Raw genomic sequence first — 15819 nt, 5'->3', positions numbered from 1 at the left:
GTCTCTGGTCTCATAAGGTCACCACAGCCTCTCTCCCTCGCCCCCCCTGGTCTCTGGTCTCATAAGGTCACCACAGCCTCTCTCCCTCGCCCCCCCTGGTCTCTGGTCTCATAAGGTCACCACAGCCTCTCTCCCTCGCCCCCCCTGGTCTCTGGTCTCATAAGGTCACCACAGCCTCTCTCCCTCGCCCCCCCTGGTCTCTGGTCTCATAAGGTCACCACAGCCTCTCTCCCTCGCCCCCCCTGGTCTCTGGTCTCATAAGGTCACCACAGCCTCTCTCCCTCGCCCCCCCTGGTCTCTGGTCTCATAAGGTCACCACAGCCTCTCTCCCTCGCCCCCCCTGGTCTCTGGTCTCATAAGGTCACCACAGCCTCTCTCCCTCGCCCCCCCTGGTCTCTGGTCTCATAAGGTCACCACAGCCTCTCTCCCTCGCCCCCCCTGGTCTCTGGTCTCATAAGGTCACCACAGCCTCTCTCCCTCGCCCCCCCTGGTCTCTGGTCTCATAAGGTCACCACAGCCTCTCTCCCTCGCCCCCCCTGGTCTCTGGTCTCATAAGGTCACCACAGCCTCTCTCCCTCGCCCCCCCTGGTCTCTGGTCTCATAAGGTCACCACAGCCTCTCTCCCTCGCCCCCCCTGGTCTCTGGTCTCATAAGGTCACCACAGCCTCTCTCCCTCGCCCCCCCTGGTCTCTGGTCTCATAAGGTCACCACAGCCTCTCTCCCTCGCCCCCCCTGGTCTCTGGTCTCATAAGGTCACCACAGCCTCTCTCCCTCGCCCCCCCTGGTCTCTGGTCTCATAAGGTCACCACAGCCTCTCTCCCTCGCCCCCCCTGGTCTCTGGTCTCATAAGGTCACCACAGCCTCTCTCCCTCGCCCCCCCTGGTCTCTGGTCTCATAAGGTCACCACAGCCTCTCTCCCTCGCCCCCCCTGGTCTCTGGTCTCATAAGGTCACCACAGCCTCTCTCCCTCGCCCCCCCTGGTCTCTGGTCTCATAAGGTCACCACAGCCTCTCTCCCTCGCCCCCCCTGGTCTCTGGTCTCATAAGGTCACCACAGCCTCTCTCCCTCGCCCCCCCTGGTCTCTGGTCTCATAAGGTCACCACAGCCTCTCTCCCTCGCCCCCCCTGGTCTCTGGTCTCATAAGGTCACCACAGCCTCTCTCCCTCGCCCCCCCTGGTCTCTGGTCTCATAAGGTCACCACAGCCTCTCTCCCTCGCCCCCCCTGGTCTCTGGTCTCATAAGGTCACCACAGCCTCTCTCCCTCGCCCCCCCTGGTCTCTGGTCTCATAAGGTCACCACAGCCTCTCTCCCTCGCCCCCCCTGGTCTCTGGTCTCATAAGGTCACCACAGCCTCTCTCCCTCGCCCCCCCTGGTCTCTGGTCTCATAAGGTCACCACAGCCTCTCTCCCTCGCCCCCCCTGGTCTCTGGTCTCATAAGGTCACCACAGCCTCTCTCCCTCGCCCCCCCTGGTCTCTGGTCTCATAAGGTCACCACAGCCTCTCTCCCTCGCCCCCCCTGGTCTCTGGTCTCATAAGGTCACCACAGCCTCTCTCCCTCGCCCCCCCTGGTCTCTGGTCTCATAAGGTCACCACAGCCTCTCTCCCTCGCCCCCCCTGGTCTCTGGTCTCATAAGGTCACCACAGCCTCTCTCCCTCGCCCCCCCTGGTCTCTGGTCTCATAAGGTCACCACAGCCTCTCTCCCTCGCCCCCCCTGGTCTCTGGTCTCATAAGGTCACCACAGCCTCTCTCCCTCGCCCCCCCTGGTCTCTGGTCTCATAAGGTCACCACAGCCTCTCTCCCTCGCCCCCCCTGGTCTCTGGTCTCATAAGGTCACCACAGTGCTGCTCTCTAAGCCTGGGCGGTGTTCTGCCGCCCCGGGTGGCCTTAAGGTGAACTCTACCTCAGCCTGCTGCTTCTCTGACTGTCACACACACTGCCGCGCCAGCAGCACACACACACACACACACACACACACACACTGCCGCGCCAGCAGTGTGTGCTCCTGTAGACACGAGGACAGACGTCCCTTTGCTCTGTGTGTGTTTGAGTGTGTGTGTTGCAGACAGAGGAGCAGCAGCGCCTTTTAAGTATCTAGAGGACTCTTCCTCTGCTCCTCTTTAAGTATCTAGAGGACTCTTCCTCTGGTCCTCTAAGTATCTAGAGGACTCTTCCTCTGGTCCTCTAAGTATCTAGAGGACTCTTCCTCTGCTCCTCTAAGTATCTAGAGGACTCTTCCTCTGCTCCTCTTTAAGTATCTAGAGGACTCTTCCTCTGGTCCTCTAAGTATCTAGAGGACTCTTCCTCTGGTCCTCTAAGTATCTAGAGGACTCTTCCTCTGGTCCTCTAAGTATCTAGAGGACTCTTCCTCTGGTCCTCTAAGTATCTAGAGGACTCTTCCTCTGGTCCTCTAAGTATCTAGAGGACTCTTCCTCTGGTCCTCTTTAAGTATCTAGAGGACTCTTCCTCTGGTCCTCTTTAAGTATCTAGAGGACTCTTCCTCTGGTCCTCTAAGTATCTAGAGGACTCTTCCTCTGGTCCTCTAAGTATCTAGAGGACTCTTCCTCTGGTCCTCTAAGTATCTAGAGGACTCTTCCTCTGCTCCTCTTTAAGTATCTAGAGGACTCTTCCTCTGGTCCTCTAAGTATCTAGAGGACTCTTCCTCTGGTCCTCTCGCCTCTGTTTCGTTTCGAGCCTCTGTGTGTTTTGACTCTGACTCTCTTCCCCCCCCCCCCCCCCCCCTCTAGTGTAGCACATAGACCCCAGTTTCAAGGAAGGGTCTGCATGGAAGATGTACGTTTACATTGCCAAAGCATAAAAAGTAATATGATTCAACATAGGATACAAATATAGGTAAAATATGTATTTATTTTATACATGCAATCGCAACACCGAATGTCTTCATGTATTGAAAAGTAAAACTATAATATTACATGATGAGGTCAGAATTGGGTTTGATTAATAAAAGTTAATCAAATAGTTAATCAAACTTTATCTCTGTCTCTCCTTCTCTGTCTGTCTCTCTCTCTCTCCATCCCCTCTTCCATGTCCACAGTCTCACATTTTCTACATCTCGTTGCTTCTCTCCCAATATTTATATCAAACATCTTCTCGGTTCTGCTCTCTTAAGGACTAATATTCCACTGCTTCCCTGTGTTAACTCAGAATGTATAATTCATTAAGACACGTAAGGCCTGCTCTAGTACAGTCTCTCTCTCTCTCTCTCTCTCTCTCTCTCTCTCTCTCTCTCTCTCTCTCTCTCTCTCTCTCTCTCTCTCTCTAACTCAGTGTTGGAGTGGGAAACGGCTCTGGATTTTCTTTAAACTGTTGTTCCACCCACGAAAGCATGCCAGGGTAGAGAGAAAATGGGGGGGGCAGAGAGAGAGCAATGAAAATGAGACGAGGGAGAGACTTTTCAGCCCCTCTTTAAGCAAAGGATGTAAGTGATTACAAAGGATTCTTGGTGTGGCCACATGGAGGGGAGGCTGACGCAGGGAGGACTCACCTATCCCAAGCGACGGCGTGTAAGACCCAGAGCTCCCCCATCCTGAGCTCTGAGTCTCCAGCTCGCCTCAGGAGGGACTTTAATAACATAGTGGGGAAAACTCCTCCATCGCTCACACTCACCACACCAACCGGCAGGCTCCAGGCATGCCCCCCCCCCAGCCTGCACAGCAGCGCATTAGATGCTAAAGTGTGACCACTGCACGACTGTAGATCTCTTGACCTCAGTCACTCTTTCCTTCTTTTCACTTTAGTTTTCCTACATCGACCCCCTGTTATTTTTCCTCGTTTTGGATTGGGTTTTTTTCTTCGGTTTGAACGTTCGGCAGCACCACATTTAAATGATTCACACAGTCAGGTGAAATCGCCACCTCTTGGTCAATCCCGCACTGCCCGGTCAACGGCACATGTGATTGGACTCTACATCAGCAGAGAGCAACCAATAGGTTTATAGCAAAATGGTCCCGCCTCCAGGAATGAGGTGTATGAACGAAGGTTTTCAGAGTTTCAAAACGAATCAGTGCCAGAACACTGTCAATAATCACTTGACTCATAAACGTGCACCTCTGTGGTCAAATCTCTGAAGAGTCAGTGCTGAAAACTCAGTTCTGAATTTACACCTTACACGTTTTTAAAAATAAATATTCACCCTTTCAAAACTTTTTCTCAATGTATGAACACCTGTGTGCAGAACCCTATTTACAAGGTTTCAAAACCGGGAAACAAAATAATACACTGGGAGAACAGCGTCAGATTTGAAACTCTGCAAATGTGCTGGTGAAATATTTTAAACCTTGAAAATCTGTTGGTGAAAATTATGAAGAAGGAAAAATAGAACACAATCATGTTTGCAGTTGTTTGAAACTTTTTTCAGGCTATAATCTCTTTTTTCAATGTTGTAAAACCTTTTTTACAAGGTGTAGAGTTTTCAAACACAGACTTACAGGCCTTTGAAACTTTTTTTTTCAGGTTTGAATTATGACAGGATTCTAATCACATAGAAGTAGATCAGGGATGGGCAACTTTCATGATAAAGAGAGCTAATTCTAAATAAGAATACATTTTTTGTATATGTATAATGTCTATGTTTATTGAACCAACATACATTCATTTCATATTTTCCATTCTCAAATGCATTTTTCACCTGTCCATACTCTTGTTAAATGACAAATACAACAAGTTTGTTTTTAAAGAAAAAACAAAAGCCACATGAGTGATTAGTAATTTTTTCAGTGCAAAGGGCTCACATACATCATCATTCAATGATGGCACAAAACTGAAAAACAGTGGCCCAACATTAAGTGCAACAACTAGCATCATATTCAGTGCAGTTGTAGTAGTTGTGGTGGCGACTTAAGTTGAACTCTTTCATGACTGATATCGTTTCTAAGCAAACTAGACACATGGGTTGCCTTTGAATTCTATGAACAGATACTCTGCTTCCCATCTTGACGAAAGGTAGGGTTTTCTTGATCAAGTTTTCGTTTAATTTCTGCACTGCTCATGTCCATGGCTCAGTCTTTCTTTCTCGCTGATGGGGAAGGCCCGGGGCCCCGAGATTGTTTGCATAGGAAGTGTCCTCTTTTGGTGGACGTCCTGACTGATTCAGTTGCGGTAAAAAACCAACAACTTTTAAATGATCTGCGGGCCGCACTGAGTGAGGTTGTGGGCTGCCAGTTGCCCAACCCTGAAGAAGATGAATTGCCTCATGAGATAAAACCTTTTGTCTGAAGAGGTGACCTCCTTGAGACATGCACTATGTGTGAGTGACGACCTACCGATGCTGATACAGCCGCTGTGATACATAGACGTGAATCTTGATTCACTGTTGCTGCTTCACATTCAGTGCATGATCTATACACTGGATGATATATGCATGCAATATGTGTATGTATTTGTAACTAGGATGGTTGGATAATGTTCTGCAAAGAAACACGTGATTACTTAATTACCCATGATTAAAAAATTACACAAAAGCACCGTGATCGGTCTCAACTGTCGTCCCCTTATGAACACATTAATGAGACTCATTCTCTTTGTGCACTCTCATGAGAAGACTAATCTCAAATGAGCCACACCCAGATAGTACTCCTTTGGTCAATTAAAGGCGCCAAGTGTGAGGATCAAGAGGGAGAGACAATATCAGGAGTTAAAAATAAAATTGGGTAACAATTTGTTAATATCTTTAACTGTATTACGTAAGATCGTGATCTTGAATCAGTAGTGATTTGCTGAGGTTGGAAGTTTTGGAATCGACTCCAAATAACTAGTAGTAGAAATGTGAACCTTTTTCTCTGTGACTTTGCTTTCTTTGACATTAGACCACATGTTCTAATCTAGCCTTTGTCATTGTATACCTTACTTGGCTCTCCTTTATTCTTTCTCTCAACTTTCTTTTCCCCATCTCAACGTCCCCTGTTTAGTGGTCACCTGGTTACACTTGGCTAGTGGTGTGTGACGCCCACCCTCCTCTCCTTGTAAACCAAACTATTCAAAGGCCCCTGAACTTCTTATGGTCACAATGCATAGGAACATTTGAGTCTCCCCGGGACCTGTCTCATTGAAGAACACTAATACTGTTGTCACGTGGTGAGTGACCCGGAACCAACGGCCAGTGGTTTCACGTCCCTGGGGAAGGTTCTAGAACTCAGAGAATGCCTTTTAAGATGTTCATATGAAAAATGAGAACAGCAGTGCTGCCAACTTTCACAAGAGGTTTGGAGTAAGATTACTTGTGTTGGGGGCGGAGCGACCAAACTTTTTGCAAAAGCTTGGTGTCCCTTCACCTATTATTGAAACTTCAGCAATTTTACATATTGTTGGGTTGTAGGGCCCATAACAATTATTGAACAGGGCCCTTAATGACCTGCTTACACCACTGTCAACTTGCCATATCTTATGACGAGGTAAAGCAATTGACGTTAATAAACTTACTACCAAAATGACTGTGGGCTGATCGGAAAACTATGACGGCGAGAGTTGGCAGCTCTGAGATCAGGAAGAACTTTGAACTACTAAACATGTCCTTGAAAGTTATGGGCTAATAAATTGACTAAGTCATTTTAAAATAATTTCCTTGCGTTTGTGGCAGTTAAACTACTGAAATCAATAGACTGAATAAGGCTGTAAAGGTGATTAAATGGTCTAAACTTAGATAGGGAAGTAGTAGTCTGACAAAGTTTGCCATCCGCATGTATTGTTTTTGAATGCTGCTCATAAAGACAGAAGGCTTCTGTTGCAAGCACACAGGCGACCCTCCACAGGGCCTCACTAACAGGTCAGCCCTCCACAGGGCCTCACTAACAGGTCAGCCCTCACAGGGCCTCACTAACAGGCCTCACTAACAGGTCAGCCCTCACAGGGCCTCACTAACAGGTCTCACTAACAGGTCAGCCCTCACAGGGCCTCACTAACAGGTCAGCCCTCACAGGGCCTCACTAACAGGTCAGCCCTCACAGGGCCTCACTAACAGGTCAGCCCTCACAGGGCCTCACTAACAGGTCAGCCCTCACAGGGCCTCACTAACAGGTCAGCCCTCACAGGGCCTCACTAACAGGTCAGCCCTCACAGGGCCTCACTAACAGGTCAGCCCTCACAGGGCCTCACTAACAGGTCAGCCCTCACAGGGCCTCACTAACAGGTCAGCCCTCACAGTGCCTCACTAACAGGTCAGCCCTCCACAGTGCCTCACTAACAGGTCTCACTAACAGGTCAGCCCTCACAGGGCCTCACTAACAGGTGCTGGGTGCTTGTTAATTTTGCGACATGCGACCACAGAGCACAGAGCGGTTACCCTCTTGACACAGTACCCGCCCAATGACAAATTATCACCCAATTAGCACGACCCCTGGTGTCAAGCAGGCCTGTTGATACTCACGCTGCCTTCCCTGCCTGGAAGGGTATTTGTATTTGGGATTTTGAAGTTTCATACGTCACATTTGTATAATTTGCAAGGCAATATCTTCAATTATGAATCATGATGAGTCTATTCATCTTCAATTCATGATGATACAATACCAGTACGAGGAGCCACAATATCGAATTATTGCCCAGCCCTACTGTGTAGTCAAACGTTGTCTGTCTTGTTTTCCTTCTGCTTAAGTAAACGCTTTTCATCCATCAAATCCAGCTTTCGTCATCCGAAATGGGTTAGGCCTGTGTGTGTGTGTGTGTGTGTGTGTGTGTGTGTGTGTGTGCTTGTCAATCCCAAATACAGTGCAGAACAGTGTCCTTTGATATCTCTCAGCACTTTGCTCATTCATCCTGATCAGCGACGTGTGTGTGTGTGTGTGTGTGTGTGTGTGTGTGTGTGTGTGTGTGTGTGTGTGTGTGTGTGTGTGTGTGTGTGTGTGTGTGTGTGTGTGTGTGTGTGTGTGTGTGTGTGTGTGTGTGTGTGTGTGTGATTTTAGATTTCCCATCCCCATGGTAGTCAGACTCCATCTCTTGTGAGATGTCTCATTCATTAGTAATGTGTGTATGGCCCCGGGGAGGAGCACGTGTCTGCTGGCGCTCTAATGAGAAGCAGAGGGCCGGGCTGTCGTCAGCTCCTCATACCGTTTCATTATGGCACACGGTGCCGTGCGGAGCTCGCTGTAAAGCGTCCAGCAGCCTCCCATCTATACGGCCCCGCACCGCCGGGACAGCTTCTTTAATGTCCTCCTCAAGCACACCCAAGCCTGGGAGGCGCGCGTGTGTGTGTGTGTGTGTGTGTGTGTGTGTGTGTGTGTGTGTGTGTGTGTGTGTGTGTGTGTGTGTGTGTGTGTGTGTGTGTGTGTGTGTGTGTGTGTGTGTGTGTGTGTTCTCAACTAAGTCTGCGCATATTTTTCTTTTTTGTATATCATTTATTTTGAAATGTCTCTCTCATTGTGAGAGTTTAACTGCTGTGGCTATGGTTGGATTTTAAGTCTGTCTCAAGTATAGAAGTGGGGTCTGTTTACGCCCAGGCTACAATGTTAACCCATGACATGTTAACATGTGCACTTACAAACAAAGTGAGGACAAGCATACTTGTGAATCTCGCTTACCCCACACTAGTAATGCATTTCCAGTACAGTCACCCCCCCCCCCCCCCCCTACCACCTCACCTCTGTATGTCGTTGTCATGGCAATGTGGGCTGACTGACCGCTCCCTCTGTCCCTTCTCTCAGGGTCCGACTTTCCCCAAGACCCCAGTGTGGATGCTACCAGTTCATGGAAGAGGTCCAGTGATAATAAGGGTAAGGAAGGCCCACATGAACACACACAAACACACACGCTGATCCATCATAGATTGATCTATCAGCGGAATGAAAAAGACTAAACAATAAACACACAGTCGACCTAGTGCCCATAGTGAAGTTAATATACACATTCTAAAAGAGTAAAGCAGAGAGGGCTTGGGAGTTACTAGTGGAGATGATGATGATGATGATGATGTTATTTGGCTTGCGTGTTCCCATTGGTTCACAATTCACAAACATTTTCAACAGCATGTGTTCCACCAGCGGGGGCACTGTCCCTGCAGTCTTATTTTGGCATTGCCTACTCTTTAATTCAGACACAAATGAAACTTGCTTGACGAAGGTATACAGTACATACAGAACATTGGTTTATCAAATGTGTTCTTCTTATGATATTTTTATCTTCAAAACAGCAGAAACAGTTCTTTAAAGTTTGTACTTGTGATTTTAGGTTTAGGATTGAGGCTACTGTTTATTATCTGATGGATAACTGGTGATAGTGCAACCTGTTTGTGTCTGGAGGCAGGGTCCAGCAGGAGGTAGTGTTCAGGAGGCTCACCTAGCTTATCTGCATAAGGAAGCGATCACGGGGAAAGGAAGTCATTTTTATTGGAGCGACATCAGCGGGATGATAATGCTTCTCTCTCAATCTCTCTCTCCTTTAACCGTAGCTGGCATGGCTACAATAAAGCCTTATCACTATGTCTAAAGGTGTGTTGAGTTAGCTGTGGTCAGGTTTCCAGGTCTGAATCCTACTGCGTGTGTATTTGATGTTGTATAAAGAGTACACTGCGACAAAAGGGTTTCTTGAAGGGATCCTGGGTCTCTCCTCTCTACTTCATTACTATGTATTTAGTTTTTATTTTTAAGTTCAAAGTCAGCTTTATCGTCAATTCCAACATATGTACAAGACAAATAGAGTCATCGAAATTTTGTTTGTCTCTGACCCACGGTGAATTAAATATAAAAGAATAAAATGAAGTTAAATTAAATTAAATAAATAATATTTTAAATAAATACATTTTAAATAAATACATTTTAAATAGCGCAAAATGTCGGGTGGGGGCGTTACGGAGGCTGGGCCACCGGCTCCACCCAGTGGGGTGGGGGCGTTACGGAGGCTGGGCCACCGGCTCCACCCAGTGGGGTGGGGGCGTTACGGAGGCTGGGCCACCGGCTCCACCCAGTGGGGTGGGGGCGTTACGGGGGCTGGGCCACCGGCTCCACCCAGTGGGGTGGGGGCGTTACGGAGGCTGGGCCACCGGCTCCACCCAGTGGGGTGGGGGCGTTACGGAGGCTGGGCCACCGGCTCCACCCAGTGGGGTGGAGGCGTTACGGGGGCTGGGCCACCGGCTCCACCCAGTGGGGTGGAGGCGTTACGGGGGCTGGGCTACCTCCTCCCAGACAGCAGGAGGCTGATGAGGCTGTGGGGGGGGGCTGGGCTCACCCACAGTGCTGGTTGCTCTGCGGGTGAGGCGGGTTCCGTACGTCCAGGAGGGAGGGGGGCGGGACACGATGGTCCGACCAGCAGCAGGGTCGATGGTCCGACCAGCAGCAGGGTCGATGGTCCGACCAGCAGCGGGGTCGATGGTCCGACCAGCAGCGGGGTCGATGGTCGGACCAGGGTCTTGCGATTGGATGCAGTGCGGCTCCCGTAGCACCCAGTGACGCCGCTGGGCAGGGTGCTCTGGAGGGCGCCGGGGGCTTCTTGGCCAGTGATGTGGTGGTGGTTGTCCAGGAGAGGTCCTCACTGAGGTGAACCCCCAGGAACGCTCTCTGTCTGAGGCAGCGTGAGGTCCCTGTCATACATTTCTCTCTGTGTGTGTGTGTGTGTGTGTGTGTGTGTGTGTGTGTGTGTGTGTGTGTGTGTGTGTGTGTGTGTGTGTGTGTGTGTGTGTGTGTGTGTGTGTGTGTGTGTGTGTGTGTGTGTGTGTGAGCGTGGTGACAGTGACTGCACACTGACAGAATAAGCCAGGTGATGACAGGGCACCATTGAGTTGTCCGCCACAATAAGAGCGGTGGACGGGTGGAGTTTCACTGCGGCCCTGATGTGCCAGATGCCTCCACTCCACACGAGACAATTAGGCCAACAGAATGACTCTGTTGTCCATGTTGTGGGGGGACACTGGCCTGCCTTGTCTCCCAGTTGTTCACCTCACCGCTCCACACTTCCCTGAGTCCTCTCTCCTCTATTGGCGTCTTCTCCTCTACTCTATGTGCTTCTCATCTCTTCCCGGTCAGGCTCCTCTCTCCCCCCCCTCCCCCAGAATCGGTATTGATTTTCTTTTGCGGTTTGAATAATGTTTTGTTGACTTCAGTTCTTGCTTTGTTTGGCATCCCCGTTCTCCTTTAATCTCCTTTCCAGCCCTCTAACAACAACCTCAGAGCCTCTCGGAAACTCTTTTCTTATTTCTGTTACCAATGAATTATATGAGTTGACTGAGAGCAATAGTCTAGTCGTAATTTCTTGAACCCAGAAATGTTAAGTACCCTAAAGTTTTATTGCAGAAATGTCATCTATATGCCTAATGGATGGAATTTAACTTGGTTGCTAAAAGTTGCACTTTGAGCAATTTGCATAATTAGCATAATAAGCCAATAAAGTCAAGACACCATTGGTGAAAATGGTAAAAAAAAAAAAAAATAGATATCACCATGAAACTTTCTCAGTTGATTACTTATGTTAAGATGAGAAAAAAATGTATTGCATGTTTTTTGTATTTTAATGTTTACATATGCAAAAGACACCACAGGTGAATAGTGTAAAAAATGTAAATAATAGATATCACCATGAAACTTTCTCAGTTGATTACTTATGTTAATGTGATAAAATGTATTGCATGTTTTTGGTATTTTAATGTTTAAATATGCAAATGAGGCCATATCTAATCAAATATGCACTCATTTGCATACAGACAAAATCAGATAATTTGATAAAGTCATGCTCAAAATATTTTTTCCAAGGGTAAACACGTATACTAAAAACGTATACTAAACGTATACTTGGGGGTCTGAGTTGGTGAAAACCTTTAAGGAACCTGGTCAGGAGGCAGCGTTGACCTATGGACGGACAGATTAAGAAATTAAGCGTCCCATGCAAAATAACTATATAACAGCATGCACACACACACACACACACACACACACACAAGAACTATATACAAGAACTATATACAACATGCAAAATAACTATATAACAGCATGCACACACACACACACACACACAAGAACTATATACAGCAAAAGACAGAACTTTATACAGCATCCACACAGACACACACAATAACTATATACAAGAACTGCAAACAGCATGCGCACACACACACGCTGTAAAATAACTATATGGAGTATGCAAACGCACACACATATATATTTAACAACAACCACACAATCCCACTCAATAGCCTTCACCATCTTCATCATTTCTTTCCTCATGTCTCAGTCTCATCATCTTCTTGGTCTTTATTTGTATGTGTTGTGAATGGGTTGCAGTAACGGACCTCACCCCCTTCACACTTGCAGTAGTCAGTGCAACTGAGACTTGCAGCATGGCAGCTGCAGTTTCCTTTGCTGCAGGCCTTCAATGTGCTGCAGCTACAGCTGGTGACATCAAGTAGATTTACTGGAGCCACAGCCTGGATGGCAAGAGCGGGCATGACTGCCCCTTCATTACCAAACTCCCACCCAAACTGTGTGATGTCTCTGGCCTCTGCAGGAGGCTCTCTCTGACCTGCAGCCTTCCACAACATGACCTGGAGATGAGCATGCAGTATGTGCAGCATCACGTTGGCATCCGTTGGAGGAAGCTTTTTAAGTTGAGGAGGCTTTTTGCTGCGACTGTAGATCTGGTAGCGAGTGTTATTCATTCATTTATTTATCCACATGTAGTTTGTAGTTCAACTCCAGATGGAAATGTCGATGTTAGAGGAATTATCATTCACAGTGGGAGAGTAAAGTGATCAAGTGGAGAGTACAGTAGCAAGTGACCGTGAAATTCAGTGTCTGGACTAAATAGGTTAATGAAAAGTAATAGCTGAATATGTAATACCATAGCCTGATCAATATAACAATAACTCGTATCGTATCGTAAAATCGTATCGATTAGAGACTGGACCACCAAATCTAGTAATGGTCTAATAGGTCAACACTGCCTCCTGACCAGGCTCCTTAAAGGTTTAACACTGCCTCCTGAGGCTCCTTAAAGGTTTAACACTGCCTCCTGAGGCTCCTTAAAGGTTTAACACTGCCTCCTGAGGCTCCTTAAAGGTTTAACACAGCCTCCTGAGGCTCCTTAAAGGTTTAACACTGCCTCCTGAGGCTCCTTAAAGGTTTAACACTGCCTCCTGACCAGGCTCCTTAAAGGTTTAACACTGCCTCCTGAGGCTCCTTAAAGGTTTAACACTGCCTCCTGACCAGGCTCCTTAAAGGTTTAACACTGCCTCCTGAGGCTCCTTAAAGGTTTAACACTGCCTCCTGAGGCTCCTTAAAGGTTTAACACTGCCTCCTGACCAGGCTCCTTAAAGGTTTAACACTGCCTCCTGACCAGGCTCCTTAAAGGTTTAACACTGCCTCCTGACCAGGCTCCTTAAAGGTTTAACACTGCCTCCTGACCAGGCTCCTTAAAGGTTTAACACTGCCTCCTGACCAGGCTCCTTAAAGGTTTAACACTGCCTCCTGACCAGGCTCCTTAAAGGTTTAACACTGCCTCCTGACCAGGCTCCTTAAAGGTTTAACACTGCCTCCTGACCAGGCTCCTTAAAGGTTTAACACTGCCTCCTGAGGCTCCTTAAAGGTTTAACACTGCCTCCTGAGGCTCCTTAAAGGTTTAACACTGCCTCCTGACCAGGCTCCTTAAAGGTTTAACACTGCCTCCTGACCAGGCTCCTTAAAGGTTTAACACTGCCTCCTGACCAGGCTCCTTAAAGGTTTAACACTGCCTCCTGACCAGGCTCCTTAAAGGTTTAACACTGCCTCCTGACCAGGCTCCTTAAAGGTTTAACACTGCCTCCTGAGGCTCCTTAAAGGTTTAACACTGCCTCCTGAGGCTCCTTAAAGGTTTAACACTGCCTCCTGACCAGGCTCCTTAAAGGTTTTCACCAACTCAGTCCCCATTGGAAAAATAATTTTGAGCCTGGTTTTATCACACGATCGGATTTTGTTGTGTATGCAAATTAGAGCATATTTAATGAGATAGGGCCTCATTTGCATATGTAAACATAAAAATACTAAAAACGTGCAATACATTTTTTTCTCATCTTAACATAAGTAATCAACTGAGAAAGTTTCATGGTGATATCTATTTTAAAAATTTTTTTTACCATTTTTACCATTTTCACCTGTGGTGTCTTGACTTTATTGGCTTATTATGCTAATTATACAAATTGCTCAAAGTGCAACTTTTAGCAACCAAGTTAAATTCCATCCACTAGGTCTATAGATGACATTTCTGCAATAAAACTTTAGGGTACTCAACATTTCTGGGTTTACTATTGGGCCTATGGGGATTACGACTAGACTACAATGTTAACGTTAAATGTTAACGGTTTTAAATCTGTGGTCCGTCCAAATTGATACATTGTATCAATCACAGCTAAATGTGCAGAACAAACTTTGAACAAATTGTATTTAATATTTCCTCTGTATGTGCAGCAAAACAAATTAGACTGGCTCGTTATTTACCGTTGTGAAGCACTCTACCTGTGGATAATTTATTATTGTACTTTCACTAGGTTACACTATTTCAGTAGGCTTGTACAGCCCTCTCTCTCACTCCCTCTGTCCAGTACTATTTCAGTAGGCTTGTACAGCCCTCTCTCTCACTCCCTCTGTCCAGTACTATTTCAGTAGGCTTGTACAGCCCTCTCTCTCACTCCCTCTATCCAGTACTATTTCAGTAGGCTTGTACAGCCCTCTCTCACTCCCTCTATCCAGTACTATTTCAGTAGGCTTGTACAGCCCTCTCTCACTCCCTCTATCCAGTACTATTTCAGTAGGCTTGTACAGCCCTCTCTCACTCCCTCTATCCAGTACTATTTCAGTAGGCTTGTACAGCCCTCTCTCACTCCCTCTATCCAGTACTATTTCAGTAGGCTTGTACAGCCCTCTCTCACTCCCTCTATCCAGTACTATTTCAGTAGGCTTGTACAGCCCTCTCTCTCACTCCCTCTATCCAGTACTATTTCAGTAGGCTTGTACAGCCCTCTCTCTCACTCCCTCTGTCCAGTACTATTTCAGTAGGCTTGTATATATTCTTGTGGAGGGGCTCAGTGTTTTCATAGAAGGTGATGACGGGGCGTCTGGGAGCGTAGGTCAGGTGGAACAAGCATCTTTCCTTCCTGTACACGCCCCGGCCTCCTCAAACCGTGGGATGTCAAAGGGAAGATGGAGGAAGGTGTTATGGTGAGCAAGGGAGGGCTGGTGACGTAGGGTTCACTACCAGAGGGACGTGGACAGGTTTGTGGATAAGGTGGTGAACAAAGGCTGGGTGAGAAACGTTTGCGTGTGGGTGTGTGCGTGTGTGCGTGCCTGTGCTAGGGAATGATTTGTCTTTTATTTCTGGAGCTTTGGCCAAAAGGAACTTGTTTGAGCTTATCAACTGACCTTGAGCTGTGAAAGAATGCCCGAAACACAAAACAAACACGTCTACAAGGACAGGTAGAAGATAAACTGTATTCGGTAGGCAGGTGTGGAGTAATTATGGGATTACTTTTTTTTTGAGGAAGTGGGGAGGAGACGTGTCATTGTCCACACTTGTTAGTCACACACCACTGTCAAGCCGTGTGTGTGTGTGTGTGTGTGTGTGTGTGTGTGTGTGTGTGTGTGTGTGTGTGTGTGTGTGTGTGTGTGTGTGTGTGTGTGTGTGTGTGTGTGTGTGTGTGTGTGTGTGTGTGTGTGTGTGTGTGTGCCAGCCAAGCACCTTGAAACCATTATACAAGGAGTTCAGGCTGGCTCACATTGGATGTTTCTGATTCATGCATTTGATTGTTTTCAGCGTTGCATAGGACGCACACCACCACCTTTTAACTTGCTTTAAGCACATATCGATGGTTACTGTCTGGTAACAAATAAATTCCTCCCTCTCACATTATTTCTCTCTCT

The 15819-nt window shown here is 47.4% G+C and overlaps 1 protein-coding gene across 1 annotated transcript in view; it reads left to right on the top strand.

Annotated features, from left to right (window-relative positions):
- ror1 (receptor tyrosine kinase-like orphan receptor 1) overlaps positions 1-15819 on the top strand; it is a gene marked incomplete at its 3' end in the record, with an annotated part of 117690 nt that overhangs the window by 67642 nt on the left and 34229 nt on the right. The window contains exon 3 of the mRNA XM_084473464.1: positions 8650-8718. Coding sequence (XP_084329590.1) covers positions 8650-8718 — 69 coding nt within the window. The remainder of the gene's footprint in view (positions 1-8649; positions 8719-15819) is intronic.

This window comes from Micromesistius poutassou (assembly GCF_964030765.1).
Source record: "Micromesistius poutassou genome assembly, chromosome: 9".
NCBI lineage: Eukaryota > Metazoa > Chordata > Actinopteri > Gadiformes > Gadidae > Micromesistius > Micromesistius poutassou.
The sequence above is the reverse complement of the archived record's forward strand: the minus strand, read 5'-3'. Positions and strand labels throughout refer to the sequence as shown.